Below are 27003 nucleotides of genomic sequence, written 5' to 3'. Positions count from 1 at the left end.
AACCTTAAGGTTGTTGTTTGATTTTTGAAGTGTGTGGAGAGTAAAATACGTTGACATTGTATGAGGAGAGGGAGAGAAATACTTCAAGGTATCAGTGGCAGATTTGAGATTTTAAAATATGTTGATCTGTTTGTGATATTTAGCCTAAAGTAAAATATCCCAAAAGAAAACACTCAGTGACTCTCAGTGCTGTTTATTGTGTTAGCCCTGTCTTTAACAAGCTTTTTATTTCAGGTTCTAAGCTATCACTTGCTCTAGAAGAGAGAAGTAAAACAGAATTCCCATGGGGTGTCTCACTGGTGCTGAATTTAATGAAAAGGGCTATTCCAAGCCAGGACAAAGAAGCCATAGAGCAATTTTCACCTAGGTGCTTCCCAGAAAGACATTCTCCTTTTCCAGAGTGGTTAATATTTCCTCTGAAGCAGGTGCCAGGTGGTAGCATGACTGAAAAAGCTGGAAGAATAGTTTTGTGTCTGTTCTGCTGGATGTTGCATGGTGGTTGGAGAATGGTCTGCTCTGTGTGTACCAAGAATTAACAGTGCTTGGGGTAATTTCTTTATTTTTTTGCATGACTGTAGGAAATGAGAACAGAGTGATTCAGCCACTGTTTTTTTTTTAACATACAATGCAGGTATCAGAATTTTTATCATGCATCCCTCTTTTCTGACAGCAGAGGAGAAGGCAGAATGTTCAAGTATAAAAGAAGTTTGTGTTTGAAATGGAAAACCTGTGCCTGTGTTGAAAGATATCCGGGTAAAAAATGAAGAGGGTTGGGGAAACTGACTCCATAGTTTGTGCAGTGAAGACTTTTTAAGTCATAGACTCGGGCAATGCGTAGAGCAAGAGTTCAGGTCAGGATCATTTAAAATGCTTGTAACTGCTTTTGTTCATATTGTTTAGGAAATGCAAATAGCTGCATCTCTGTCCATCACAAGAAATTGTTCTGGAGACTTTATAGAAGTTTACTTTTCCTGTAGTGGAAATCACAGAAGCATTTTACTCCTGTGAAGGGCTGAGTTATCAGAGGTGGGTGGGTGCTCCCTTGTTCCCGGAATTAAATGTCATGGACTCTCTGGGGCAAAAATAGAATAAATAGGGTGAAATGAAAAAATTTCTTTAAAGAACAGAAGCCATTCTTTACAAATAGCAAGATAAGAAGGGGTGGATCTATTTTTTATTACATCTATTAGTAGTGATTTCTCCAGTTGTGTCTAAAGAAGTCCAGGCCAGCTACCTGTCACTGTGAAAGGCGGTTGTGCGGCAGGAAAAATACAGAGCTGCAGGTCGGAGATGGAGGGGCGAAGGGGGGTAAGTGCACGGAGGAGATCGCAGAGCAGCAGGATCGGGGCGTCGGCCGCGAGCCCGGAGCAGCCTCAGCTCTGCCCGCGGGCACCCGCCTCCCCGCCTTAAATACCCCCCGCGCGCCGCTCCGCCGTCACGTGACAGAGCCGGCCCCCCGCCATTGGCTGGCGCAACCCCTTTCCCCCCGCCCCCCGCGCGCGCCCGCCCCCTCGGGCCACGTGAGGGTCGAGTCACGCGATTTCCGGGAACCCGTCAGGAAGGGACATAAACAAACAAACCCGGGGCCGCATGGAGGGGCCGGGCCGGGCCGCGCGGGGCTGCGGCCCCCGCTGAACGCCGTGAGTGAGGGGCTCGGGAGGGGCCGCGGGGCTCCGGGGGGCACCGGGAGGGCCGGGGGTCGGGGGCCCCGGGTGGTTCGGCGGGAGGAGGCGGTGTCGCCGGGCTAGGGGGCTGCAGGAAGGGAGGGAGGGAGGGATGAGAGGGACGGAGGTGTCTGCTCGGCTGCCGAGGACAGCGGGACGGGGATGGTGCCAGCCGCCCCTCCGCTCGCCCGCCGGGGGGGTGTGGCTGCCGGGGCCGCCGGAGAGCAGTGGTGCGCAGGGGGTGTCCGCTCCCGGAGCGGGGCTCTGGGCCGACGTGGGGGCGAGGAAAAGGGGCTGAAGGGACGGAGAGTGGGCTGGGCGGAGAGTTGTCGGCGTTGTCCCCGCCAGCCTCCGCCCGGCAGGAGCGGCCCGTGCCTTTACAAGGAAAGCGAGTCTCGCAGCGAGCGCCGGGGAGAGGAAAGCGCCGTCCTGCCGGGGGAGCCCGGCCGCTCTGGGCGTGCGGGCGAAGGGGCTGCCCGGAAAGGGGGAGAAGGGTTCGGCAGGTCCTGTACTCCTCTGCCTTTTGGGCTCGTAGTCACCTCCTCCGATCGAGACCTGTTTGAGTGCCCGGGACGGCCGGGAGAGACCCGTGGGCGTGCAGGGTCTCGGTGCCGACGGGCGGCTCCGCTCCGAAGGCTGCGGAGCAGAGGTGGCGGAGAGGGATCCCCGCTCTGCGAGTGCGGGGCAGGGCGGGACGGAACCGTCCCCGCTCCGGCGCGGCGTTTATGTAATGACAGAGCAGGGGGGAAGGCTGTTCGCTGCGAACCGGGGCCCCGGGAAGGGGCTTCTCTCGGGCAGCGCGGGTGCGCTCCGGCTGTCCGCAGTCCCGGCGGGGGTCGCCGGGCGGGAGCCGCTCCCCACCGCGGGACACGGGTCCCTGTGCGTTGCGTCCGGCGCGGCGGGGCCGGGGGCGGTCGGAGGAGTGCCCGGAGCGGCGGGCGCGGCGCGGGGGTCGCGGGGCCGCGGCCGGAGGGGGTTTGTTTACATGTCGCCTCACCCTAGCTTGAAAGGGCCGCTGGGCGGGTGAGCGGCGGGCGCGGCGGCCAATGGGAGCGCGCGCGGCGGAGAGGCCAGCCAGTAAGCGGGCGCGGAGGGCGGGGCGGCGGCGGCCGGGGTAGGCTGCGCCGGGCGGCGGGGCGGCCATGTTGGCCGGAGGTGTGTTAGTGGGTCAGGGCCGGGCCGAGGGACATCGCGGGGGACGCGGGCACCGCGCGAGGCCGTGGCCGCGGGGGCCACCCTCGGTCCCCGTCCCTCCGCAGCTCTCTGTCTCGGGGGGGGGCTGTCCCACCTAGGCGTCGGGAGCGGCCCGGGGCGGTGCCCGCGCACGGGGGGTCCCGTTTCCCCGCTCTGAGGGGAGGATGGGGAGCGTTCCCGTGTACTGCTCCTGGTCCGTCCCCGCACATTTGGGTTATAAAACATGGGCGAGTTCCCCGGGGCCGCCTCAAGAGCCGCCCGCGGATCTCAGCGTGTCCCCACACGGGTGTGGAACACTTCTCTGTGTTTTCCCTAAGCTCACTCAGGTTCCTGACCGGGAACACCTTGATGAAAGCCCGTCGTGTCACCGAGGACTCAAACCCAATCTTTATTATTTACCTTTTGTCCCCAGGGTCCCCACCCTGGGCGTTATTTTCCCCCCGCGGTGTCGCTGCCGTGCCTTCCCCTGGTCCCTGCCAGCCCCTCAGCCCACGGCATTTCTCAGGGCATCTCTGGGTGGGATCCGCTATCCGAGACAATTAATTCCGCTATCCGAGACAATTCTGCTGTCACGCTGGCTGTAAGGCACACGGTGTTTGTGCAGCCCGTGCAACAGGCTTGGAGCGCTCAGCGCTGCCGCCTGAAATGCGCGATTCTCACTCAAAGTGATCGTGATCTTTCTGTTGCTGCCACTCGAAGGGTAACTTGTCGAAATCATGCTCCACCTAACAGGCAGAACAGAATCAGATTCTCGTATTGCCTTTTAAACGCTTGTAAACGTTATAAAGATTGTCTTTTAAAGGTCTCTAAGGTCGCTTTCAAGCATCCTTGTGGGGAAGGTTAATTATAATTATTGTTGAATATGTTTTCCTAGTAAAAATTGCAGAGGGGCATACATAGGTGCTTTAGAAACGTGGTCGATTTTTGTTGTTGGCTGCTTAAATAAGAAGTCAGAGTTTCTATGGAAAATAAATCGTAGAATCCCAGAATGGTTTATGTTGGAAGGGAGCTAAAAGTTTATTTAATTTCAACCCCTTGCCATGGGCAGGGACATCATCCACTATCCCAGGGTGCTCCAAGCCCCATCCAGCCTGGATTTCAATACTTCCAGGGATCCAGGGGAAACTTCAGCTTCTCTGGATGTGATAGTTCTGCAAGAAACCTTTCCTGCTAAAGTAATCTCAGCGAGATTCCTTTTGAAATGCATAAATAACAGCAGCTCAGAGACCTCAAACATGTCCATAGCCATTTGATCACCAAAGCCAACAAGGATTTTTTCTGTGTTTGATGGGAGTATTCCCTGATAAGAGCAATCTGCAGCAGAGGCAACAGTTCCCCCCTGAGCATCCTCAGGTGGTTTTTAAATAATGAGGGAGGCAAACAGCCTTGTGAAGGACAGAGATAGAAGTCAGCATTAGCAGGAATTAATTTGGAACAGACAGAAGTTTTTGTCCCACTAAATAGAGTGGGATAAATAAGGGAACACACAGGTTTAGATTCCATGGCCTGCATGTCCATGCTCTGTGATTTGGGAAGTTTAATTGAATATTTTAACATCATACCTTGATAAGGAGATTTGGCACTGCATAAGAAGTGCTTGAGAGTTGGCATTGGCATGACAGTTAAACCAAAACTTTTGTGAAAATTGGAAATTTAAGGTTTAGACCTTGCTATAATAATTTCCCTGATTTTTATAATCCTTCTGGTTTTAAACTCTTAAGCCACTTTTACTTTTTGGACAATTTTGACTGATGCATTTTTCAGATTTGCTGCTGGCTTTGAAGTATTTGGTACAGATGCCCCATTTCTAACAAGAGTATAACAATTGTAATTTCACAGTATGAAGAACAGACCAGACTGTACCATTCCTTTCATCATAAGACTTGTGTTGCATTTTTGTTTTTTCCTGGAAACTACAGAATTAATTTTTCTCTTAGTCTGAAAGACTCTGCCAGAAAAAAATGTAGGAACAGCCATCCTGTAGAATATCCATGTAGAATATTGTTGGAGATTGGAAGCTCAATTGTTGTTTAGTTTTGCTTTTGTTTTTTGCCTTTGCTTTTACCCTGTTCTTCTTCAGGGGAAATCTACAGCTTAAAAAAAAAACAAAAACATGTTAGTTTTACTCCCAATTTTCATGTGCAAACAACTCTCCTAACTCTGCAGTGTTATTTTAATAAAGGTTTATGCTATGAATATATTAAATGTAACCATTTTTTAAAATTAATTAAAGTCTGTTAATATAGTTCTAATAAGTTTAACATGCTGCACATCCCACTCTTAGCACTAAAATAAGAATAAAATCTCAGTCGTTCCAGAACGTACAGAAAAGTGCTTCTAGTAGGAATATATCAATCTGGGCATAGTTGTTACAAAATATCTTGATGGACAATGTTTGTTAGATTAAAAAGTAATCACTTTTTTTTGCTTTTGCCTCTTGCACGATGATCAATATCAATGCAGCTTGGGATGTAAACACAGGCTGGGGATGCACAGATGGAGCAGCCCTGGGAGAAGAATCTGAGGGTGCTGGTGGCCAACAGCTGGACCTGCCTTGGCCCCCAGGAGCCCCCCATGCCCTGGGCTGATCCCCAGTGGGCAGCAGGAAAGGGGTTGGGATTGTGCCCCTGTGCCCTGCTCAGGTGAGAGCCCACCTGCAGAGCTGCCCCAGCCCTGGGTCCAGCACAGCAAGGACCTGGAGCTGCTGGAGAGAGCTCAGAGGAGGCACCAGGATGAGGAGAGGATGGAGCAGCTCTGCTGGGATTGCTCAGCCTGGAGAGGAGAAGCTGTGGGGTGACACAGTTGTGGCCTCAGTGCCTGAAGGAGCTGCAGGAAAGATGGAGTGAGACTCTACAAGGAATGGAGTGACAGGGTACTGGGAATGGCTTCAGCTGACAGAGCAGGGTTGGGTGGGATTTTGGGAAGGAATTGTTCCCCGTGAGGGTGGGGAGGTCCCTGGATCCCTGGCAGTGTCTAAGGCCAGTTTGGATGGGGCTTGGAGCCACCTGGGACAGTGGAAGGTGTCCCTGTCTATGGCAAGGGAGTGGAACCAGATGATCTTTCAGCTTCCTTCCAGCCCAAACCATTCTCTGACTCTGTGATTCCATCAGTTTCTGGGATCTGCTTGTTTGCTGGCACAGCTGCAGCACCCCCAGAGCTGGGAATTTGCATTGGCATGGGGGGGTCCATGAGTTCTGTGTTCTTCTGGAGCCTCCTGGGCTCTGTTGCCAGAGGTGGTGTGTGTGTGATTGCAGACCAGAGCTTCTCTTTATAGAGGTATCACTTCCAGGTCTTGAAGTCTGTCTGCTGTGGGCAAGTAGGATTGGAAAAATAACGCTGGAGGGGGAAGGGATGGTCAGTAGAGGAACAGGAACAGAGACGGTGAAGTAAGAGTTTCCTTCTCCTGAAGGGAAGAGGCTTAGAAGAAGTGAAACAGTTTTGTGTCTTTAGTTCTTTTAAGTGGCAATGCTCCATCAGACTCGAGGTCTGGGGGTTTTAAGCAGGTGTTGTTTTCTCTTCAGGACAGAAAAATCGAAGAGCATAATGCCTCTGATGCTTATGCTGGCATTTTAATAGAAATCCTTCACCAACAAGATAGAGGGACTTGGCTGCTTTTGTGAGTCCAAGAATGAGACTGCAGTGGGTGGAAATACAGGAAGACATTTAAAAAGTGTGTCTTTGCTCACTGCTATAAAATAATAATAGGGCTAATAAACTTAGTGCCTTTGTGGTGGGGGAGAAAAGTAAAAGAATTTTTTAAAGTCTGGATTATCTGAAGAATCGTGTAGACAGAAAAAATACCCATTTTTCAGAAACAAAAGTAAGAAACGTACATGTTCATTGATGTTGGAAAAGTCCTCCAAAGCCATTGAGTCCAACCTGTGAGTGATTGCCACCTTCTCAACCAGAAGAACCTGGAGTGCCGTGTCCAGACATTCCCTGGACAGTCCAGGGATGGACTCCACCCCAGGCAGTCTGCACGTTCTCAGCTTGAGGACTGCCCTGAGCAGAGGGTGTTCTGTAACAGAAAACAAGTTGGCACAAACTGTGGAAGGAAAATACGTTCTTAAGAGATGTGAAGGAGAACTTCTTGCATCTCTAACTCCAGTATTTCATAAAATGTCCAGATACAGCAAACGGTGCGTGGTACATAATGGTTCTTTCCAAGCACGTGGCGTAGTTTTTGTGCTTTCTCTGAAATTCAGAGTTAGCCATGAATGTTTTAGCCTGAGCTTTTAGGTTTAGTACTGGCAGGCTCTTGGGAGCTATTTTTTAATACATGCATCAAAATTGTGACTTTGACAAGCTGTGCTGTGTGATGCAGTCACCATCATGAAAGTGTGATTGTTCCTGTAATGCACTTACAGCAGGCATTTAGCTGCTGGGATAATAAGCACTGTGCAGCCAACAAAACAGCACAGCCACGCTCCGTGTGCCTTTCCAGTGGTACAAAACACACAGCTGAACGGGGCCAGAAATAGCAACTTTCCTTAGAGCCATGGTACAAATGATTCACACAGGTGACAGAGGAAGACTTTCAGAGGTGCTAAGCTACAAGCTGATTGTTGGGTTTTCTCTTCTAGGGGCTTCTTTGGAGGTGCTGTGTTGTGGTAGGAGGGTCTTTTAGTGGCCCAAGAGGCAGCATGTGCACAGGAGCTGCACTGTGTCTCCTAAATGCTGCATATTTGGAGTTTAGCTCCTGTTGTGGGCTGGGTTAGACCAATAATCCCAGGTAATGCACCTGCTGCTCCCATATGTGAAATTCAGTCTTCCTGGGTATCTTGGAAACACTGTTCCTCTTCAGAAAGTAAATACTAAATAAAAGGGATAATTTTTATTTAGGATTTGTTGTTAGATTAATTAGGTGTTAACTCTACAGAACAGGCTTTGGTTCCTTGTTGATGACTGATGGGATTTTAAGCAATGTACATGCCCATGCCTCCCTCAGTAGCCCAGATTCTGAAATGTTAGAAGGGCATTGCAGTTCCTGAGATCACAGAATCATTGAATGGTTCAGGCTAGACAGGACCTTAAAGATTATTTCATTTTAACTCCCTACCATGGGCAGTGACACCTTCCACTATGCCAGGATGCTCCAAGCCCCATCCAACCTGGCCTGGAGCACTTTCAGGGATCCAGGGGCAGCCACAGCTTTTCTGAGCAACCTGTGCCAGGGCATCACCACTCTCAGAAGGAGGAATTCCTTCCCAATATCCCACCTAACCCTCCTCTGTGTCAGTTTGAAGCCGCTCCCTCGTCCTGTCACTCCATCCCTTGTAGAGAGTCCCTCTCCAAGTGTGTTGTAGGCTCCCCTCAGGTGTCCTGCCCTTCTTCAGGTCCCAGAGAAGGAAGGAGCCTTCTCTCAGGAACGGAGCTGGGCACTGATGTGACTCCAGACCTGCAGACACAGAACCAGCTCCGGGCCTGGCTCCTTAATCACCTTAATCTGATTTCCCTGCAGGCTGTTGCCCGAGGAGCCGGCACCCTGCCCGCTGCTTCGGGCTCTGTGTTCCACCTGCTCTGGGCATTTGGGAAGGGCTGATGGAAGGCATTAATGGAAATTGTCCTGAAGCAGAAATTCCTGCTATATTTATCTTCAGTAATTCTTAGTGCTGCTGTACTTGAGCTCTGCCACAGCTCTTTTAGTTCATTCAGAGCTGCATTCATTATGGATAACACAACAGCTGGACTATTCTTTTCTAACTCAGTCTTGGGCTGAAAGTGCCAGTAATGATGAACTCTGTAAAAATGGCACTTTAACTGCAGTCTACAAATCACTTTCTTTCACAGCAAGTTCTGATTTTACACCTGTGCTTCCGTATGTGTCATTGACTTGTGCCATACATCTTTATTCTCCAGTTCATGGAGAAACACTGGTAGTTAAGTACAAACAGCAGGAGGCTTTTAATGATGACCTTGATCTTTCTGAGAAATTTGGAAAGCAGTTGGAAGTAGGGCTGCTTTGTCGGGAGCATGAAGGATATCTGGATTGTGCAGCTCCCTGCGGCAGTGTCTTTCTTTTCATGGTCTCACTGTGTTTTCCCCCTCCACAGAGCTACTAAGAAAAATCCTGTGTTGTGGAATAGTTGACTAGATCCTACTGGGATTCAAGTCACATTTAAATATGAAGATTATAAAATGCCAAGAATTAAATATAAAGAGAATTACGGGAATAATTGGGTTAGCTGATACACTACTTTGAGCTGAGAGGACATGCACTGGCATCCTTAAACAGTGCAAGAAGTTTATCACTCCAGTCTTGGAGATGGTTGAAGTATTTTGAGCCTTTAATGTTTGTTTTGAGGATTTGGAAGTGATCCAAAAGCTGGCACCTGGAAGTGTTGGGTGGTTGTTACTGAAATCAGTGTCAGTAGAGATGAAGCTTCACCCCCCCTTTGCTGGCTGTGTGTGGAGCAGCTTGAGGCCCATGCTCTAACAAAAAACCACAACAAAGAATAACCAGTGAAGAAGCAGCAAATGTTTCCTTTCTTCCCCCTTTGTATCCTGGAGAACTCTGGCAGTCTCCTTGTGAATGCAGTCTGATGATGATGTCAAAGTATTAATCTGGTGAAAAAGGCATCAACCAGCCTGTGGAAAGAAAGTGTTTGGGTATTTAGGATCATGACCTTGCCTCTCTCTTTGTGTCTGAGAACATCCTGTGTTTGTTTTAAAGAACAGGCCCTTTCTGCTAGCCCAGGTGAGGCTGACAATGACTCAGTCATTGGTGCCACGTCCCTACCTGGGAAGGACCAGTCCTGCTGTGCTGTGCCCTTTGCTGGCTGAAGGGAGATGGGGCTTGCTGAGGCACAAACTTCACTTTAAATAAGTAAAGGGTTCCCTGGAGGTTTTGGAGCAGAAAGGAGCTTTTCTCACAAGGAACTGGCTCGTTCATCACAGGGCCCTGTGAGGAATGGCCACTGTGGCAAGGGTAGCGAGGGTTCAACTGAGAGCTCCTGTGTAACTGGACCTGTAACTGTTGTTCTTTATATTCCAGCTGCTCTTTGCAAAGCAGGCTGCTTTGATAAGTAAAGACTTCTTTGCATAGTGTCTGTTTTTACCACAGTCTGATGGTCCATATGCTAAAGAGGACAAACTAGCTGAGATACCATCTGAAAGTGGGAATAGTCACGGGGATGCTGTCATGTGCTGCTGGGGGTGGGTTCTGAGCTGTGGGAGAACACTCAGAGTTTACTATTTGTTTTTCAAAAGAGGAGAATAAACACAGCCTGAGCAGATTGCACCAAAGCCTGATTTAGGAGCAATGCTGAGTGAGGGTTTTCCTTACACTGTTCAAAATGCTGGATTAAGCTCAGAAGAGTCATTAGACAAACATCTGAAGTAGAGCAGATCTATAGAAGCTATTAAACTGGTAAAATTACCTGTAGATAAATTGGTCCAATTTCAACATATGCCTTACTTGAATTAATAGACAAGATATTTTATTAGACAGCTGTGTGTTTGGCAGTTTTTAATTTGTTCTCTTGGGGAGATCTGTCTCTCCTGCTCTGCTGCTGGATGGTTTCTGTGATCCTCTACCACTAGATGTTGCTGTGTGAGTGATTGATGTAATCTTATCTGATGCTGGATGGATTCATCCCTGAAGAAAAGGAGGAGATACCACTGAAACAGCATTTCTGCCTCTTCTGAAATTTGTATTTTGAGACTTTTGCCTGAGACATTTTTAGAGTTTATTTGCTCTGTTACATTAGTCATAAAGGTTGTGTGTCTGTTGAATACCCAGCAGTGTGCTGATTATTGTTCCAAATTTGGCAGGGTTTTTTCTTCAGGTGCGTCTGTAGAGCTGCTGGTCTCAACAGAGAGGGAAAAAAGGCAACAAAATATAGCTTGGCCAAAAATGGTTTTGCAGCAGCTCTGTTCTGTAGCATCTGTGGCTTTTCATCCAGTGAAAGATAGCAGGGGAAGAAAATTTCTATACATTCCAGCATGAGGATTTTGATTTTCAGGGGAAATTCTTGTCTTTGGTTGTTTTTTAAGCATTCACCTTGTTGGTGAAGGATTACTCACCTCCTTGGGGGTTTGCTGTGTTTATTCTGCACAGAAGTCAACAAATAGAAAAGCTCCATCAGGGTGAACTGAAGTTATCCTAAGGAAAAAAATCATTGCATGGGTAGTGTAAACTCCCTGAGACTGAAGTAAAGCTGGAAAGGAATCTACAAGTGAATAAAACAAGAAGTTTGGAATTGGATTTGGGGAATCTGGGCTTGGAAATGCCTCAGGTAAGTCTGCTAGGATTTTATTCACTTCTGTAAATAATTTTGCCTCTGTTTAAGAACAAATTTGTCCAGCACTGGGAGGGAAGATGTGTAAGAAATTAAAGGATGTATATTTTGTAGGTCCCTGCATAGTGTCTGTGGTGGAAGCTGTGGTGCTGCTCCTGCTCCTGTGTTTGCTCAAGCTTCAGCCACGTTGTCTCTTGGTGAGGGAGGGTGCCTGGAGAGCAGAGCAGCCTTTTATTGCTGCAGTGATTCACACTCGGCACACTGAATGACTTTCAGCAGCACAGTGTTTCTCCCTTCCCAGCCCTCAGGGTGAGAGTGTCTAGAAGAGAAATTGAGGCCTGGAATTAAATGTAGCAGAAGGCCTTGCTTCCCATTCCCTGCATGCCCAGCCATCCTGCTTAATGCTTTTTTTTGGCCAAATTTCACTTCGTTCTTGAGAGAGGGGTAACAGTCTTGATTTAGTTGTCATAAATTCTGCTTTCCTTACAATTTCATATGGAAGTTTTATGAGTTCTGATGGCTCTAAACACAATCAACACTGCTGTAGTACAAAATTATTTGTTTTAGAGGGACTCCCAGATCTTGCCAGGACTGGCCCTCATCCTCTACAAATGCCAGCATATCCCAAAACTTGGCAAACATAAGACTTTCAAACCAACAGGGAAGAATGAAGGTGCAGTGAATGCTCTTGCAGCTCTGTGGTGGATAAAAATGTGTCCTTTGCTCCTGCTTGATGTCAGCTGCTCTTGAAGTATTCTCTGGCTCTGGGGAATTATGTGCTTATCTGTGGTAGTAAAAGCCTTTGGAGACTAGGAGGAAATAATCCTTTCTGTTTGTTGAAGGTGAAGATGTGCTTTTTTTTACATCATGTTTGAAATGTCTATCCATGTTGTAGCCCAGTGTGAGTGGAATGGACCCTCCTTTTGGGGATGCCTTTCGGAGCCACCTGTTTTCAGAGCAGACTCTGATGAGCACGGATGTCCTGGCGAGCAGCTCAGATCCAGACTTCATGTATGAACTGGTAGGTCACCTGTGTGTGCCCAGAATTTCATCTCCTTGACTGACACACCAGCTCCTGTAGGAATAAAGGGTTGTTGGTTCAAGAATAATGGAAAATTATTCATTATTGCTAGCTGCTGATTAGGGAAGAGCTGGACTGCTTGTCCAGCAAATGTGATGCTTCCTCAGCAGGCACTTTTTCACACTGGCCACTGGGACAGGCTCAAATCCACCTTCCACTAGCCCAGGATGCTCCTAGCCCTGTCCAGCCTGGCCTTGGACACTTCTGTGCCAGGGCATCACCACCCTCACAGGGAACAGTTTCCCCTGCTATGTTCTCCTTCACCCAAACTGTGAATGTAGGGGAAGGAAAATAAAAGTTAACTCACAAGCTACTTATATGAGCATTCCCTTTTTTATTTTCTCCCTGCATCAAAGGAAGAAGTTCACTAGTGGTCATTCATTGGTCGTGTTAGAATGAGGTTTCCAGGAACTGGTAAATTCAGACATGTTCTGTTAAACACACAGCAAAGATTGACCTAGATTGTACAGATGCCTGTGTTGGCTTTCATGTTTTAAATACATGGATATTGGTACTGGTTTAATTCTTGATGAGCAGATGGATTTGCAATAGCAAGAAAATACAGTTTTATAGGAAGAGCAGTTCAGGAGCTGAACTTCATTCTGGCTTCAAAAGAAGCTTTTAGTTGAAAGTTGAGGTCTCTTCCTATGTCACCACTCTTTCATACTTCACTGGGATTGAGTTTTCCTTACCAGATTAAGTAAAGGAAAAAGATGATGGATACTTTTTTTATTAACTTTTAACTTATCTTACGGTGCACAGGACAGAGAAATGGACTATCAGCAAAGCTCCAGGGATAACTTGCTTTTCATGGAGGACTGCAAAGACCTTGAGAACCTGGAGTCTTTTACGGACATCCTGGACAAGGAAGCTGCTTTCACCTCCAAGTGGGAGCAGTGGGATACCTACTGTGAAGACCTAACTAAGTACACTAAATTAACCAGCTGTGACATCTGGGGGACAAAAGAGGTGGATTACCTGGGCCTTGATGACTTTTCAAGCCCGTACCAGGATGAAGAAGTGATAAGCAAAACACCCACACTGGCTCAGCTGAACAGCGAGGACTCCCAGCCTGTCTCAGATTCACTCTATTACCCCGATTTGCTCTTTAGTGTAAAACAAAACCCTTTAAACCCTTTGTTACCTGGCAAAAAGATGGCGAGCAGAGCCGCGGCGCCGGTCTGCTCCTCCAAGAACGTGCAGGCCGAGGCCGCGCTGTCGGACTGTGCCCCGAAGGCCAGCAAGGCTGGCAGCCAGCCTGCTTCCAGCACTCAGATCGTGGCCAAGACCAACGTGTGCAGCAGTGAAAAGGTGAACGTTCACGTTGAATGTAAAGACTATGTTAAAAAGGCAAAAGTAAAGATCAACCCCTTGCCGCAGAGCAGGCCTGTGCTGAGCCAGGCGCACGCCGACGCGGCCAAGGAAAACACGTGCTACTGTGGGGCTGTGGCAAAGAGACAAGAGAGAAAAGGACTCGAGTCCCCCCATGGTCACAGTACGACTCCTGGTTTGCCTTTTAAAGAGACTCAAGAGCTGCTGCTCAGCCCTCCTCAGGAGAGCCCAGGGCTGGCTGTGGGGGAGAGCAGCCTTTCCGCCAGCACGTCCGTGTCGGACTCCTCGCAGAAGAAAGAAGAGCACAATTATTCTCTTTTTGTAACAGACACTTTGGGTGAACAGTCAGCCAAAGCAGAGCCCGAGGAAGAAGAGGAGGATGAGGATGACATTGAAGATGAGGACCACGATGAAGGATTTGGCAGTGAGCACGAGCTGTCTGAAAACGACGATGAGGAAGAAGATTACGAGGACGACAAGGACGATGACATCAGCGATACCTTCTCAGAACCAGGTACCAGCATGGTGGGGTTTGGTAACGTGGAGTTCATGGATTTCTCCTCTGGGTGGGAAGGAAAGCATTTCAACTCCTGGTAGTTACAGATGAGCAGCACTGATCTTAAGTTGTGAGCTCTCCTCCCACATTTTCTAAGTGCTCTGTAAAATGCAGTTTATTCAAAGTATGCAGACTCTGTTGCCCTGTTTCATGAAAAACTGTGGTCGTGCAACAAAAATAATAATAGAGAATACAGGAAGCCCAGCTGTAGCCTGAGGTCAAAGCAGCTGCCTACAAGTGTGACCTTCTTTTTTTTTTTTCTTGTAGCTCTCTGGTAGGATGTGCAGAGTTTTCTAGCATTTCTTGTAGCTGTGAACTTATACAGAGTTGGATCTGTCAGGATGAAATCACATCCAGAGTGAAATAATTTCATAATCACTTAAGCCCTACTTTCAGGTGGAATTTTTCTACAGAATCCAAAGTATGACTGAAATTAATAGAATAATTTATTGATGGTTTTCAGCAGTAACACTTAGTGGGACTTCAGAGGATACTGAATTCCTCTCTTCTGCCTGTAGAAGTGGGGTTCTAACAGCAGGAACAAAAACTAACCTTCACCTAGAAGGTAACAGAACAGTAACCTTGTAGAAAAATAAAATCTGCACAGGATGCAGATTGTAACCAAGTATTAACTTCATTTCAGAAAGTATTACAATACTCACATCTTAAAAATGCCCTATAGAAGAGTATAAGAATTAAAGTATTCAGAGATTTGGCAGTATGCAACTTAGAGGGGGATAATGCAGCTGTAATTTTTCCTTGTTGAGAACAGCAGCTTCCCTAAAGCTTGTCAGTGTTTGTCATAATGAACTCTCAGATGAAATTATTTTCTAATTAGATTTCCTGCGTTGGCATTAAACTCATTAAGCATTCTGCCCTTTATGCTTTCTTTCACATGCACACAACACATTTTTATTAACATTTTGAAGCCTCTTCCTCCCTTCTGGAGTGAACTCCCTCTGCTTTCTGTTCCAGCTCTGCAGCCCATGGGGGTTGTGTTGTATTGGGATCCTGGGATTCATGAAAAAGAGAGGTTGTGTTAAATGCTGTGGGTGGAATTAATTAACTTAATTAACTATTTTACTGACCAACAATCCACATTCTGCAGCAGTAGCTGAGGATCTGGGCTTATCCAAGCTTGCTAAAACCTTCCATGAATGAAGCCTACAACCACTCACTTCAAATGCGGCGATATTAAAAATTTTATCGTATATTTTGTCTGTTTTAGAAAATAACATCTGCAGGTGTTCTAATTGTGTCGGTCTTGTACTCAGTGTTGCTTTTTTACCTTTGAAGGCAAATACTATAGGTAAAGTATCTAAAAATAGGAACAGCACAGGAAGGTTTAATCTTCCACAGCTCTGAAAGCAAAATCAGTTGGTATTTTGAGTGAGGATGTAATTTACTGAAAGGACAAAAATCTTTGAGTTATTGCTGGACCTCTAATGTTTCTTTATACATGATTTGCTTTTGGTTATTCTTATCATATGCTTTTAGAGTGAATGAAATGCTTTCTTCAAGTGTTATCTGAGGAAATACTTAGATATAGTGAAGGAGAAATAGCTAAAAATGTGACTGGCTCTCAGGTGAGTACGGACAATGGTGTTTTTATTATCACCATGACACAGATTTAGCAATTTTTCAATTGCAAAAAAAAGTAGTTTATTATGGGAATTACCAGCCCAGGCCTTCTCTAGCATTTAAACATGGTGGTTTTGTTATTACTGAGTGTATTTTTCCTATCTCATTTAGTAGAAAGACTTCTGAATGACTCTTCCTGCCATCAAGTAGTCAGGAGATTCCAGAAATGCAGCAATTTATTCAGTTGTCAGTAGCACTGGAGAAGAAATGAGTGAAAAAGTGCTCCTAGAGAGACAGAGATTGTTTTAAGAAGCTGCATTAGATCAGTCTGAGCACCTGGACCATCAGCTGGGGGAAAACCTCTGGAAATGATTTGCCAGAAGCCTCTGTGGTGAAGTGGTGAGGAGGTGAAGAGGAGGAGTTCTCCGGGTTTGTTTCATGGGACTATTTTTGGGTTTCACCTGGTGAGATGCAGAAGTCACGTGCACGCTGTTCTCTGTTCTGCTTCGTTTAGCCCTGGTGAATTTAAACCTGAAGCCACAGGGAGGGATGTGAAGAATGACTTTTAGGAGAGGTTTGTGAAAGGCTTCAGAGTTCAATACAAGAACCCTTTCAGATTCCTTAGAAGCCTGCCCTGCTGTGTGATCTTTGCCAAGAGGAGGAATAAATACAGTGCACAGCAGCTAAACAAGTTTGTGTGTTAGGTTAGGGCACTGCACTGGATTCTTTTATGTAACTTTATAATGGTAGCAGGTCAGTGTTGGGCTTGCAAGGCAGGATGTATTAAGTCAATGTAATTGAAGTTGCTAACTTAATTACAGTTTGAACAAGCAAACAGGAAGTCCTGATTTTAACCTTGTTGTACATTTGTACACTTCAGCTCTTACAGAGATTTGTTTTCATTGGTTGGATTAATTCTGTGTTGTCATGGGCTCAATTTATATATTTCTGTATAATGAGTTACATAGCTATTTTTTTTAGGTGGAAAGTCAGTGGACTTTTTGAATGTATTTTGATACTTATCAAACAGCATTTGAGTAAAACGGAGATACAGTTACAAATATTTATGGTAATTGAAACTGTATTTAATGTGAAGTGTCAATAATTTTGGCTTTACAACACAAATGTTTTATGAAGCATGTTTCATTGTTTGGTGTGCCTTTAAAATCCTGCCTTTCCAATAAACCAGAGAATCCAAGCAAATGAGTTGATGAAGTGATGAGAAGCAGAACTTCAGGATGGATTTCATCCTTCTGCATACCTGACTTCTGTTCATGCTTTGGGTTATAATGTTAGAGTCAGACCAAAGCAAGAAAGTTTGTTTTTCCTCTTTCAACTGGTTTTTCAAGTGCAAACAGACTAATTGAGTGGACTGTTTTAAAAAGAAGAAAGTGTTCTTTTTGCTGGTGGAAGATGAAGCAGAGCTGAAGCATATGGGGTCAAGGCTTGCTAAGCCTGCACTCCATGCATGGTGGCTTTTCCTTTAGCTCCATCAGAATATGTGATGTTTAGAAATGCTCCTTTTATAAGTAATATAGACTGTTATTTAGCATTTTAGCACAAAAGGCCATGCAGTGGTTTGAGATTGTTTATTTAACTTTAGTGTAGCTTATCTTTATTTTCTGAAGTATATCTGGGGTTTGAAAACCTGTGGTTTGTGTTTACATAGTTATGGTAAAATATGTCTGTGATGTGGATAATGGCGTCACAATTTTGAGGTCCTTCATGAGCAGTTCATGGTATCAAGTGCATTATAATTCACCTCTAAAATATTGTACAGCTTTACTGAGGATTGTTTCTTTTTATCCCACTGAAGAGGAAGAAGAGGTTGAGCAGTGGGTCCAGATGCCTTCATCCTAGATTGTCTCCTTTGGTCACTGTCCTGATAACAGAGCCTCTTTCTCTAGCCAAGAGGAATCAGTGCTTGGATTTTTTCCTGCAGGTCTTTGGACTCAAGGAGCAGCAGGAGTTGGACTCGATCCTGTGGGTCTCTTCCAACTCAGAATGTCCTATAATTGAATAATTTTTTTCTTTATTGTCTTTCGCTAGTCCATCTTTATTGCCTGCTTCTCTTTCCATGCTTTTGTCAAATGTGGAGGTGAGTTAGGATTGTGTTCCTGCCAATTAATGGAGAAAATTGTCAGGATGGGAGAACGTGGTCCAATATCTGTCTGTACTTGGCACTGCTGGGATTGTGGGGCACTACAGCTTAGGGGGGGTTAAAGAACAAAAATTGGCTTTAAATGCATAAATAATTTGGGTTTTTTCAACTAATGAAGCCCCATCAGTGGCTCAGTGTCTATCCTGAATTTGAGGCCAGTACCCAGGAGCAGTGATGCTGGAAACCAAGTCTGTTAGATAATGCGAAACAGATCTGTCTGTGGTTTTGTTCTTAACTTGAATCCTCAGTCCGCTGCTGAAGGGCTACAACAATTCTGTCACCAGCCTATAAACATCCTAAACATCACCCTGCATCCTTTTTAGGGTATGAGAACGATTCTGTGGAGGATTTAAAAGAAATGACTGCCATATCCTCTCGGAAAAGAGGCAAGAGAAGATATTTTTGGGAGTACAGCGAGCAGCTGACGCCGTCCCAGCAGGAGAGGATGCTGAGGCCATCTGAGTGGAACCGGGACACCCTGCCCAGCAACATGTACCAGAAGAATGGGCTCCACCATGGTAAGAAATCCTCATCCTGCTCACCAGTGACTGTCTTCTCCTTGTGACACCTTCAGCAGTCAAAGTCCCCTCCTTGCAAGTGCTGAGAAGTTGTGTTTTGGCCATGAAAATTCAAGCACTCTAAGTCTGTTACTCAGTTACTCTACAGTGCCCAGGGAGGCACAGTGAACACACAGTAGGGACTTTCAGTGTGGTTTCTTGCACAGGAGTGTGGATGAATTGAGAATTGTGACTTGCAGGGGCTCTCAGTGGAAACCCCGAGAGTTCAAAGCTTTCTCAGTGTGATACTGTAAATATTGGATGGGTGGCTTGACTGAGGTTTGCTGCTCCTGGCTGCTCCTGTCAGTGCTGCCTGTGTTAGCAGGAGGCTGGCAGGGCTCTGGGGTGCCAAGTTCAGGGAACTGTGGTATCAACTTAGGACAAGCACTAAGGCACAGCTGTCTCTCTCTGCTCCTCCCTCCTTGTTTTCCCCCTGTGAATGCAGCACAGTGAAGCAGTTACTCCTCTGGGAAGAAACTATTTCCTTAAGATGCCCTCTTAGAAACTTCAACCAGTTGCTCTAATAACTGTGATTTATTCCCAGTGAGCAATTACTGTACCACAAACATCACCCAAAACAAACCACTCTAAGGGATATTTTTGTTTTCTTGTCACAGAACCTCTTTTAGGCTCCTCCATTTGACTTTGGCTTTGAAGGAGCAAATTAAATCAACTTCCCTGGTTGTAAGATTAATATTCCCTTAGAGTTGAAAATTACTGCTTTTAACATGGCAGTTGGCCTTCTCTTAAATCAAAAGGTTTTGTTGTTGGTGTTGCTGCTGTTACCTGTAGGTTTATTCAGAGAAGAAAGCGTTTGTTTTTTTTCTTTAAATCTCCTTAGTTTTTAAAAGCTTCTTTATCCTGTAGTGAAATTTCAGTATCTAAAGTCCTTATCACTGCTTTTCCTCATGATGGAGCTCTGAGCATCCTGGAAGATGTCCTTGCCCATGCCAAGGGGGAGAAAAAGATGAGTTTAAGGTCCCTTCCAACCCAAACCATTCTGGGATTCCATTATTTTATATTTGCTATTACACAAACAATAACCAAACATGCCTTGAGAACTCCATCCCACCAGACACTTGGCCTTTAAGTGCAAAATCAGGCCTTAAAGAGCTTCAGATACAAATAATAAAAGGGGATAACTGCCTTTATGTGGAGCATTTCATCTCAGCATCACTGAACATTGTTTCAGCTCCAGGCCTCAGCACTCTTTCTTAGTACAGAACTTTAGCAATAAGATTATTTAGGAATTTAATCCACTGGAGTGTGCAGGATGCTATTTTGGCTGAATATGAGTTAACAAGTTTACAGCTGGAGCAAAACACCAGGGTTTGAACTTGTTTCGTACATTTTTCAGCAGAGTTGTGTGTATGCTCTCTGTCACATCCAGTGGGCTGGCCAGCAGTACTTGCTCTTATCTGATCTGGATAGAATATGAATTGTACAGAGCTCTTTGTGTGGAAATGCTCTTTCTATTGTGAGAGGCCATGGGCATCACCTGATTCCGGCCCATTCTCCTGCAATGAACAAAGGAACTTCTACTGCACCCAAAAAATGCCTATTTTAGAGTGTATTCTCAGAGGTTTGTGTATGTATTGGTCACTTCCCTACCCATTTTTCTGCACATTTAAAACAGGAAAATACGCAGCAAAGAAGTCACGGAGGACTGATGTAGAAGACCTGACTCCCAACCCCAGAAAACTCCTCCAGATTGGTAACGAGCTGAGGAAGCTGAATAAGGTGATCAGTGACCTGACACCTGTCAGTGAACTTCCCTTAACTGCCAGACCCAGGTCAAGAAAAGAAAAGAACAAGTTGGCTTCCAGGTATGTGTTGGGTAAAGCTGCAGGGATGAGAAAATTTGGATTGCTGCAAGTGAATGATAAACATCTAAATAATTTTTGCCTGAAGAAATCCTGCTTCACATGGCAGCTCCTGCAGTGAGAGTTGCAGTTTATCAAATGGGAATTACCAGTTTATCAAAAAGCAGAGCAGCTGGCACCTTGGGAGCTGTGGTTTGTCTGTCCCCTAGATGAGGCTGTGTTTCCACTGGAATTGGCTTCCTTAGCTGTGGGGCAACCAACTGGGACAGGGATAAATTCCACAAGTGTCAAATGAGAGCGAATGCAGGTAGCAGAGTGTTTTCAGTGAAGGTGAGTGAGGATGGATGAGTTTGTGCATCACAGCTCTGGGAAGGGTTTGTGGATGAGTTCATGTGGCTCTTACTGCTCTGGAATTTCTGGTATGTTCTAATTCTTCCCTTCTTCTTGCCATAGGGCTTGTAGACTAAAAAAGAAAGCCCAGTATGAAGCCAATAAAGTAAAACTCTGGGGTCTCAACACAGAATATGGTAAATACAACTCTTGACATGGTATTTTTTCTTTTGTTTGGGCAAGTCTGTGTTTTGCACCATGATGTAACCTGGCTCACAAAGAGTTGGTACAAACCCAGCAATTCTGTTGGTACAAACCCAGCCCATTGAATAAAGTGAATGGGAATTGGGTTACCTGCAATGTTGAGCTATTTTGCAGATGTAACTTATGTAAATGTATGCATGTGCTGTAAATACTATTGAAAATATTGGTCATATTTGGTGTAAACTATTACTTAAGTGTGATGTGACACCTTTGGCACAGATAGCTTTGTGTGGATAATTGTGAATCCCTTCCAGGGGAATGTGATGTAAAGCTAGTCCCTTTTTTTTTTTCTCTTTGCAGATAATTTGCTCTTTGTCATCAACTCCATTAAACAAGAAATAGTTAATCGGGTGCAGGTACCTAAAGATGACAGAGGACTCAACATGGAACAAAAGTTGAACATACTTATTAAAGACACTCTTGGTAAGCACTGAACTTTGTGTATTTAACTGGTTATGAAGATAGAGAATCATAAATGCCCTGAATTTGGAAGGAATCCCAAAGCTCTCTCATTCCACCAGAGACACCTTCCACTGTCCCAGGCTGCTCCAGCCCCATCCAACCTGGTCATGGACACTTCCAGGGATCCAGGGGCAGCCACAGCTGCTCTGGGCATCCTTTGCCAGGGCCTGCCCACCCTCACAGGGAACAATTCCTTTCAAAAATCCCATCTAACCCTTCCCTCTAGTAGTGGGAAGCCATCCCCCCTTGTCCTGTCACTCCAGGTCTTGTAAAAATTCTCTCTCCATCTTGTTGTCTTATTCAGACTGGAAGGGCACAATGAGGTCACCCCAAAGCTTCTCCTCTCCAGGCTGAACAATCCCAGTTCTCCCAGCAGAGCTGCTCCATCTCTCTGGTCTCACAGCATTCACTCACAAACCATTTCTGAAATCAAGAACGAACCCTTTCCTGATTCCAGTTGTCCCAACCAAAGCATCCCCTGTAGGAATGTGTAGTGAGCAGTGACCTGAGAGCAGCTTCTCTTCCCTCCCTTTCAGGACTCCCAGTGGCTGGACAGACATCAGAGTTTGTGAACCAGGTGCTGGAGAAGACAGCAGAGGGAGACCCCACGGGCGGCCTCGTGGGGCTGCGGATACCCACGGCCAAGGTTTAGGATGGGACTGGAGCTGCTCCTGGCCCAGGTTCCACCCGTGCTGTCCAGTTCCTCGTTGTAAATGGCAATTCTGGTCTGCATGTCAGCTTAGCATTCTGTAAACACTCACCTGTAGGTTCCATTGGTTTCAAGTAACAGTGTAGGAAAACAAATCACGGCGTGGTAGAAAATGCTGCAGAGCATTTTTTGGACCATAAACCAGATTGTTTTAAAGCTGCTTTAAGCTCAAGGGCAGAAATGAGAGTTCTCTTTCAAATGATCTAGGACCAGAATATATCACTTGTGTTTTAGAAGCAAAAGCATGGGTTTGCTAGTGAAAATTTTTAGCATTTGCCAGACGTTGTGACAGGTTTATGGTCCAAGTGAAGTAAGAGGAAGCATTTTTTTGGTGAAGCCGTCAATGTAGGGAATTTTTTGTTCTTTTTTATTTTAAAATAATTGGATTTTCTTTTCTTGTTCTTAAAAAAATCCAGTAAGCTTTCTTTGCAACCATTAACTTGTACATAGCACACGCAGCATTAGAGCTAGTGTGCCATATAAAACTTTAATTTTCTGAGCTTAATAGAGTATTTAAATGTCTGTGCAAGCAAGAGAAAAAAAAAAGTATATTCTTTGTGCCTTGTATTTTGTGGGGAGAGCTATCAGTATAAGCTGGTAAAGTTTTGTATCAAGAAAACCCTGAGGGGCAAAAGCGAGCTGTATAGATGGTGAGATTTTAGGTTTTAATGTATTTGTTCCAGCTCTTAAAAATTTTTGAATGTATATAGGAATATGTTGAAAATGTAGATATATGCCACAGAGTCTATGTATTGTATAAAAGATGGCTCTAGAAAACTCAATTTCGGTACTTTGGCCGGAAGAAAACAAATACTTGCACATTAATGCGATTGTTTATTTTTGTACCAAAGACAAATGCAACTGATATGGCAAACTGCCAGTCTAAGTAAAGTTTTGCACAGCTTATATGATACTGTACTGAATGTAAAAACAAAAGAAAAAAAAAAAAGAAAAAAAATTAAAAGGTCAGGGTTAGGGATCTTACTGAACTGTGAATTTTTTTGTTTGGGTCCAATTATCTACAGAAGGAGCATTCATACATAACAATATTATTTTGCTGTTCTTGTAGTTCGCTTCCATGGTAGATAAGTTGGTGGCCGTCTTGGAGTCTTTAAATCTTTTTTCTCTGCACTTACTGTAGGAGATTTTAATATATTTGGATTTTAGTAAGCTATTGGTAAAATAGTTTTCGACTTTGAGAATTTAAAAAGAAAAATATTTAGCTTGTTGTAGTATACTTCCACCAAACAACCAAAATAAAATTATTTTTATTGTAACGTGTATATATGTAAAGAGGAAAAAAAAAAAAAAGAGCTACAAATATCTAATTCCTTAGTTGCCACTTTTCCAGTTGATGTATTATTATGCATGTGATGTTTCCAAGGATCAACACAGGCTTCAAACAAAACAAAAAAAAAATTTATAGACTTTTATATTTTTGTACAGGTATTTCGAAACTAGCTTCTTCAGACTTATATGTGACTTATTCTTGTTAATTCAGTAGTTTCTATGATTGAAGAATATTAACACAAAGTTCTTATTTGCTCTTCTGCTAATAAGAGTTGGCTTTGTAGTCAGTGTTAACGTACAGATTAAAAGCTTTAGCCTTTGATGAGAAAGTCCTTTATCTCAAGGCAAGATCATTCTCTGGTTTCATGGACCCCCCCCTCCTTTTCCTCCCTGTTCTTTCTCTCCCTATTTAAAGATGACAAAACACTGTTTACTGAAAATAGAAATACCAAATATTTTCAAATGTAGCTGCTGAAAAAAAAAAAAAATGCAAAAGTCCATGAAGGCTTTTTTTTCCCCACTCCCTTTGGGGAATTTCTCCACTTCGTTTCCAGTTTGTCTAAGTTTGTTTGTACTGTGATTCCTTTTTGTTTATAAGTAGATTATTTTTATATCCAAGCTTGTACTATAAGAGGAAAAAAACGCTGAATTGGTAACAGTGCAGGAAGAGTGGCCCGTGAAGGTGGTGGCCCTGCCACGCTCACAGCTTCCTTTGTACCTAAATATTTTGGAAGACTCAAAAGGGAGGAGGAGGCCAAAATACCACTACTGAGCTGTACAGAAAGTCTTTCCTGCAGGAGACTGAACAAATACCCAGGGCAATTTAGGCAAAACTTTGTAAATCCACTTAAGGCTTGCAAAATCAGAGTGGAATGTGGGTGTTTTCCTTTGAGGCTTTGTGTTGTTGTTGTTGTTCGGGTGAGGTGAGAATTGACTGCTGCTTTCCACGGTGGGTCTGGTGTATTCCTCTTGTTCTTGTGGAGCTGCCCTGGACCCCAAAAACCCCGACAGAGAATGTGTCCTGTGAGGTGCGAGCTGTGCCTGAGCAGGGCTGGCACACAGAGCTTGTCCCTGTGCTCCATCCAAACCCTGCAGGCGAGGCAGCATCTCTGAACGTTGAGAGAGAGCAGTTTGAAATCAGGTAAAAACTTCTGTGACAAATTCAACTGACAAGGTATTTAAAAGCAAACCCCTCCCCCCCCTTTTTTTTTTTTTTTAATTTTCTGCCTGGGAATCCCGGGCAACACACAACTTTATAGCTTTTTATTTTTGTCTGAAAACCAGACTATGATTTTGGTCTCGCATTTCAAAGTAGACTTTAAATCTTTAGTGAGTTCCATACCCTCGCATTTCAGTGTTTCCTATGTATTATTTTAAGTTAAAGCTTTGAAATAGTTGAGCTTTTTAATGTTGACACTTTATTTTGTAACTATTTATATGTATGTATATCTTAGAAAAGCACTTTGTTTAAAAAAAAAAAAAAGAGGAAAAAGGAAAAAAAAAGAAATTGCGTTTTATATGATTCCTGCCACTTGCTGCTAACTCTGGGCTGGTCAGAATGCTGCAGCGATACTTGAGATAAATAAAACCTGGCAGTAAAATGTAGAGTAAAGATAAGACCTTTTGCTGGTTTAACTTTATCATAAAGGTGACATAGGCAAGCTGTGCAGCTTTACATTTTAACCAGGGGACTCTGTGGCATTTAAACCGTCTAGAAATGGTTGTACTTTAATGCCAGTAACAATCTGCTTCCTCTAGTGTCATTAAAATATATACATTTAGTGTATACTTATCACAAACAAAAATCTTATAAGGGTATAAAAACCAACAAATGTACATGTTCTGTTCTTTGGCAATTGTGGCATGCGTTTTGGGGTGATCTTTAGAGAAGACCATTTTCTAAAGATTTTCAGTGTTCATACATAGTATGTGGATCTTAACGAAGTCCTGGGTTTTTTTTGTTTGTTTTTGAGTGTAGGCATTGTGAATATTCACTTTTAATCCTATATCCAAAAACAATGATCTATTTTTTTTTTGATTTAATACAACCAGAAGCTCTTCCTTTTTCTGATACACTGGATTCTCTAGGATTTGTTTCCATATTAAAAGCATGCTGTCATAACTGCTCTTGTCGAGATCTCGTCAGTCTGAACGTAGGTGCCACACTTGGAATCGATGGGCTGCTTGTTCTGCTGTACCATGTATGACCCTCGTCCTTCCCCCTCCCTTCATGACAGATGATGATGTGGCTTTATATTGTGCCTTACTTGTACATCTAGAACTAAATGTTTTTCATTCCCTCTGAACTCGTCAAAGCTCCTGAGATGGAATCAGAGCTGATGAAAGCGTGCTGGAGCGAGCGTGGATAGGGCTGATTTCAGTTTCTCTCAGTAGTCCTTTTGTATTTTATGGAAGACCAGTTTTTGAATGGCCTTGCAAAACGTGGGGGTGCTCCTGAAGGGTGTTTTTAAACCCCAAACCCCTTTTGCTAACGCTTCCTTTTATGGTTTATTGAACACATTTACTGATACTTGGTGAGTACTTCTTGTTTTTTGGGATGAGAGAGACTTATTACTAAAGCTATGTTTACGTGTGGATGGGCTGGATTTTCTTACCATACCAGTTGAAATCATTGTGATTTAATAAAGTTGCATTGCTGTAAAGCTGATGTGAGAGTCAGGCTCAGCTGTGTTCAGTTCCTAATTTACAGAATGATTTTTTTCCCATACTAAAAGGGCCAGGGAAAAGCTGTTTGTTTTTTTGTTTGTTTTTTTTTTTAAAGAAAACAAACAAAAAAAAGCAACCTAAAATGGATGAAGGGTCTTTTAACTAAGCTAAAAGCAAACAGACACTTTAGAAATATAGAGGTGTCAGTTTAAAATTTATTTTTAAAAGACACCCTCCCCGATATTTAACTAATATTTGCCTTCATTAATGAAACAGCTTATTCACAACTATAATGACTGGATGTGCTTTTCCATAAATCATTTAAACATAGCTATTTTTTTTTAAAAAAAAAGCTCTAAAAGGTTTTATCAGGAGAATTTCCAAGGGTTGTATCCAATCTGCCTCCAGCAGAAAAAGCAAATGCAGTTCTGTTCCTCAAATGTGCTTGCTTGTCTTCCTGAAATTCTGCTGAGGCACAACCCAGTTCTGGACCGTGAATGTCAGGATCTGTATTTGGCCTTGAGACCTGAGTTTCAAGAGTGCATCTAATCATGATTTGAATTTCTTTTGGAGGCTTCAGTTGGAATCACCTAGTGGAGTGTGCTGCTAGTTGTGGTCTTGGCTTGTTGACACAGCCTTGCACACAGCTGAGGTTTATTTTGTTTACCCCAGGGATCGTGTGAAGTACATTTCAAACAGTTGCTGCCTCAGTGACTGATCCTTCTTGTAACTGTATTAAGGGCATTAGTCTGTTGAGAAAACACCACTCTTGAATATCTCCCAATGTAAATTGGGATTTTTCAATGTCATTAATCAAAGATGGCACTTTCAGGCTGTATCTTCTTTGCAGCAAACAAAAATCTCTGTCTTTCTACAACTTGCATTTCACAATATGCCATGTTTTCCCTCCAGTGCTTCTAGAAGGTGTCTTTGCACTCTGAATATAATCCTCAGCCTCTTAGACATCCATGAACTTCCACAGGAGCAAATACTGACTCTGCATTTATTGTCTTTCTAACGAGCTCTGGAGCTAAAAGTGGAACCAGAGCTCTTTTAAGCCACGCTTGCAATATTTTGTTTCCCCCATAAAAA

At 44.3% G+C, this 27003-nt stretch overlaps 1 protein-coding gene across 3 annotated transcripts; it reads left to right on the top strand.

Moving 5' to 3' along the window:
* Nucleotides 1–1545: 1545 nt before the first annotated feature.
* Nucleotides 1546–25912, top strand: CREBRF (CREB3 regulatory factor). Of its 3 annotated transcripts, none has more exons than XM_062502015.1 (9): nt 1546–1640; nt 10918–11095; nt 11994–12119; nt 12942–14025; nt 18133–18327; nt 20003–20192; nt 20643–20716; nt 21084–21206; nt 21782–25912. In XM_062502015.1, the coding sequence occupies exons 2-9, from the start codon at nt 11087–11089 to the stop codon at nt 21895–21897; spliced, it is 1917 nt and encodes a 638-aa protein (XP_062357999.1). In that variant the 5' UTR covers nt 1546–1640; nt 10918–11086; the 3' UTR covers nt 21898–25912. The 3 variants fall into 3 exon arrangements, with proteins under 3 accessions (XP_062357999.1, XP_062357998.1, XP_062358000.1); XM_062502014.1 differs by having other exon boundaries at nt 1571–1640; nt 10921–11095; XM_062502016.1 differs by lacking the exons at nt 18133–18327; nt 20003–20192; nt 20643–20716; nt 21084–21206; nt 21782–25912 and adding an exon at nt 15820–18124 and having other exon boundaries at nt 1571–1640; nt 10921–11095.
* Nucleotides 25913–27003: the final 1091 nt, after the last annotated feature.

This window comes from Cinclus cinclus, chromosome 14 (assembly GCF_963662255.1).
Source record: "Cinclus cinclus chromosome 14, bCinCin1.1, whole genome shotgun sequence".
In the NCBI taxonomy this organism is placed as follows: domain Eukaryota; kingdom Metazoa; phylum Chordata; class Aves; order Passeriformes; family Cinclidae; genus Cinclus; species Cinclus cinclus.
Note: the sequence above shows the minus strand (reverse complement) of the source record. Positions and strands in the feature narration are given on the sequence as shown.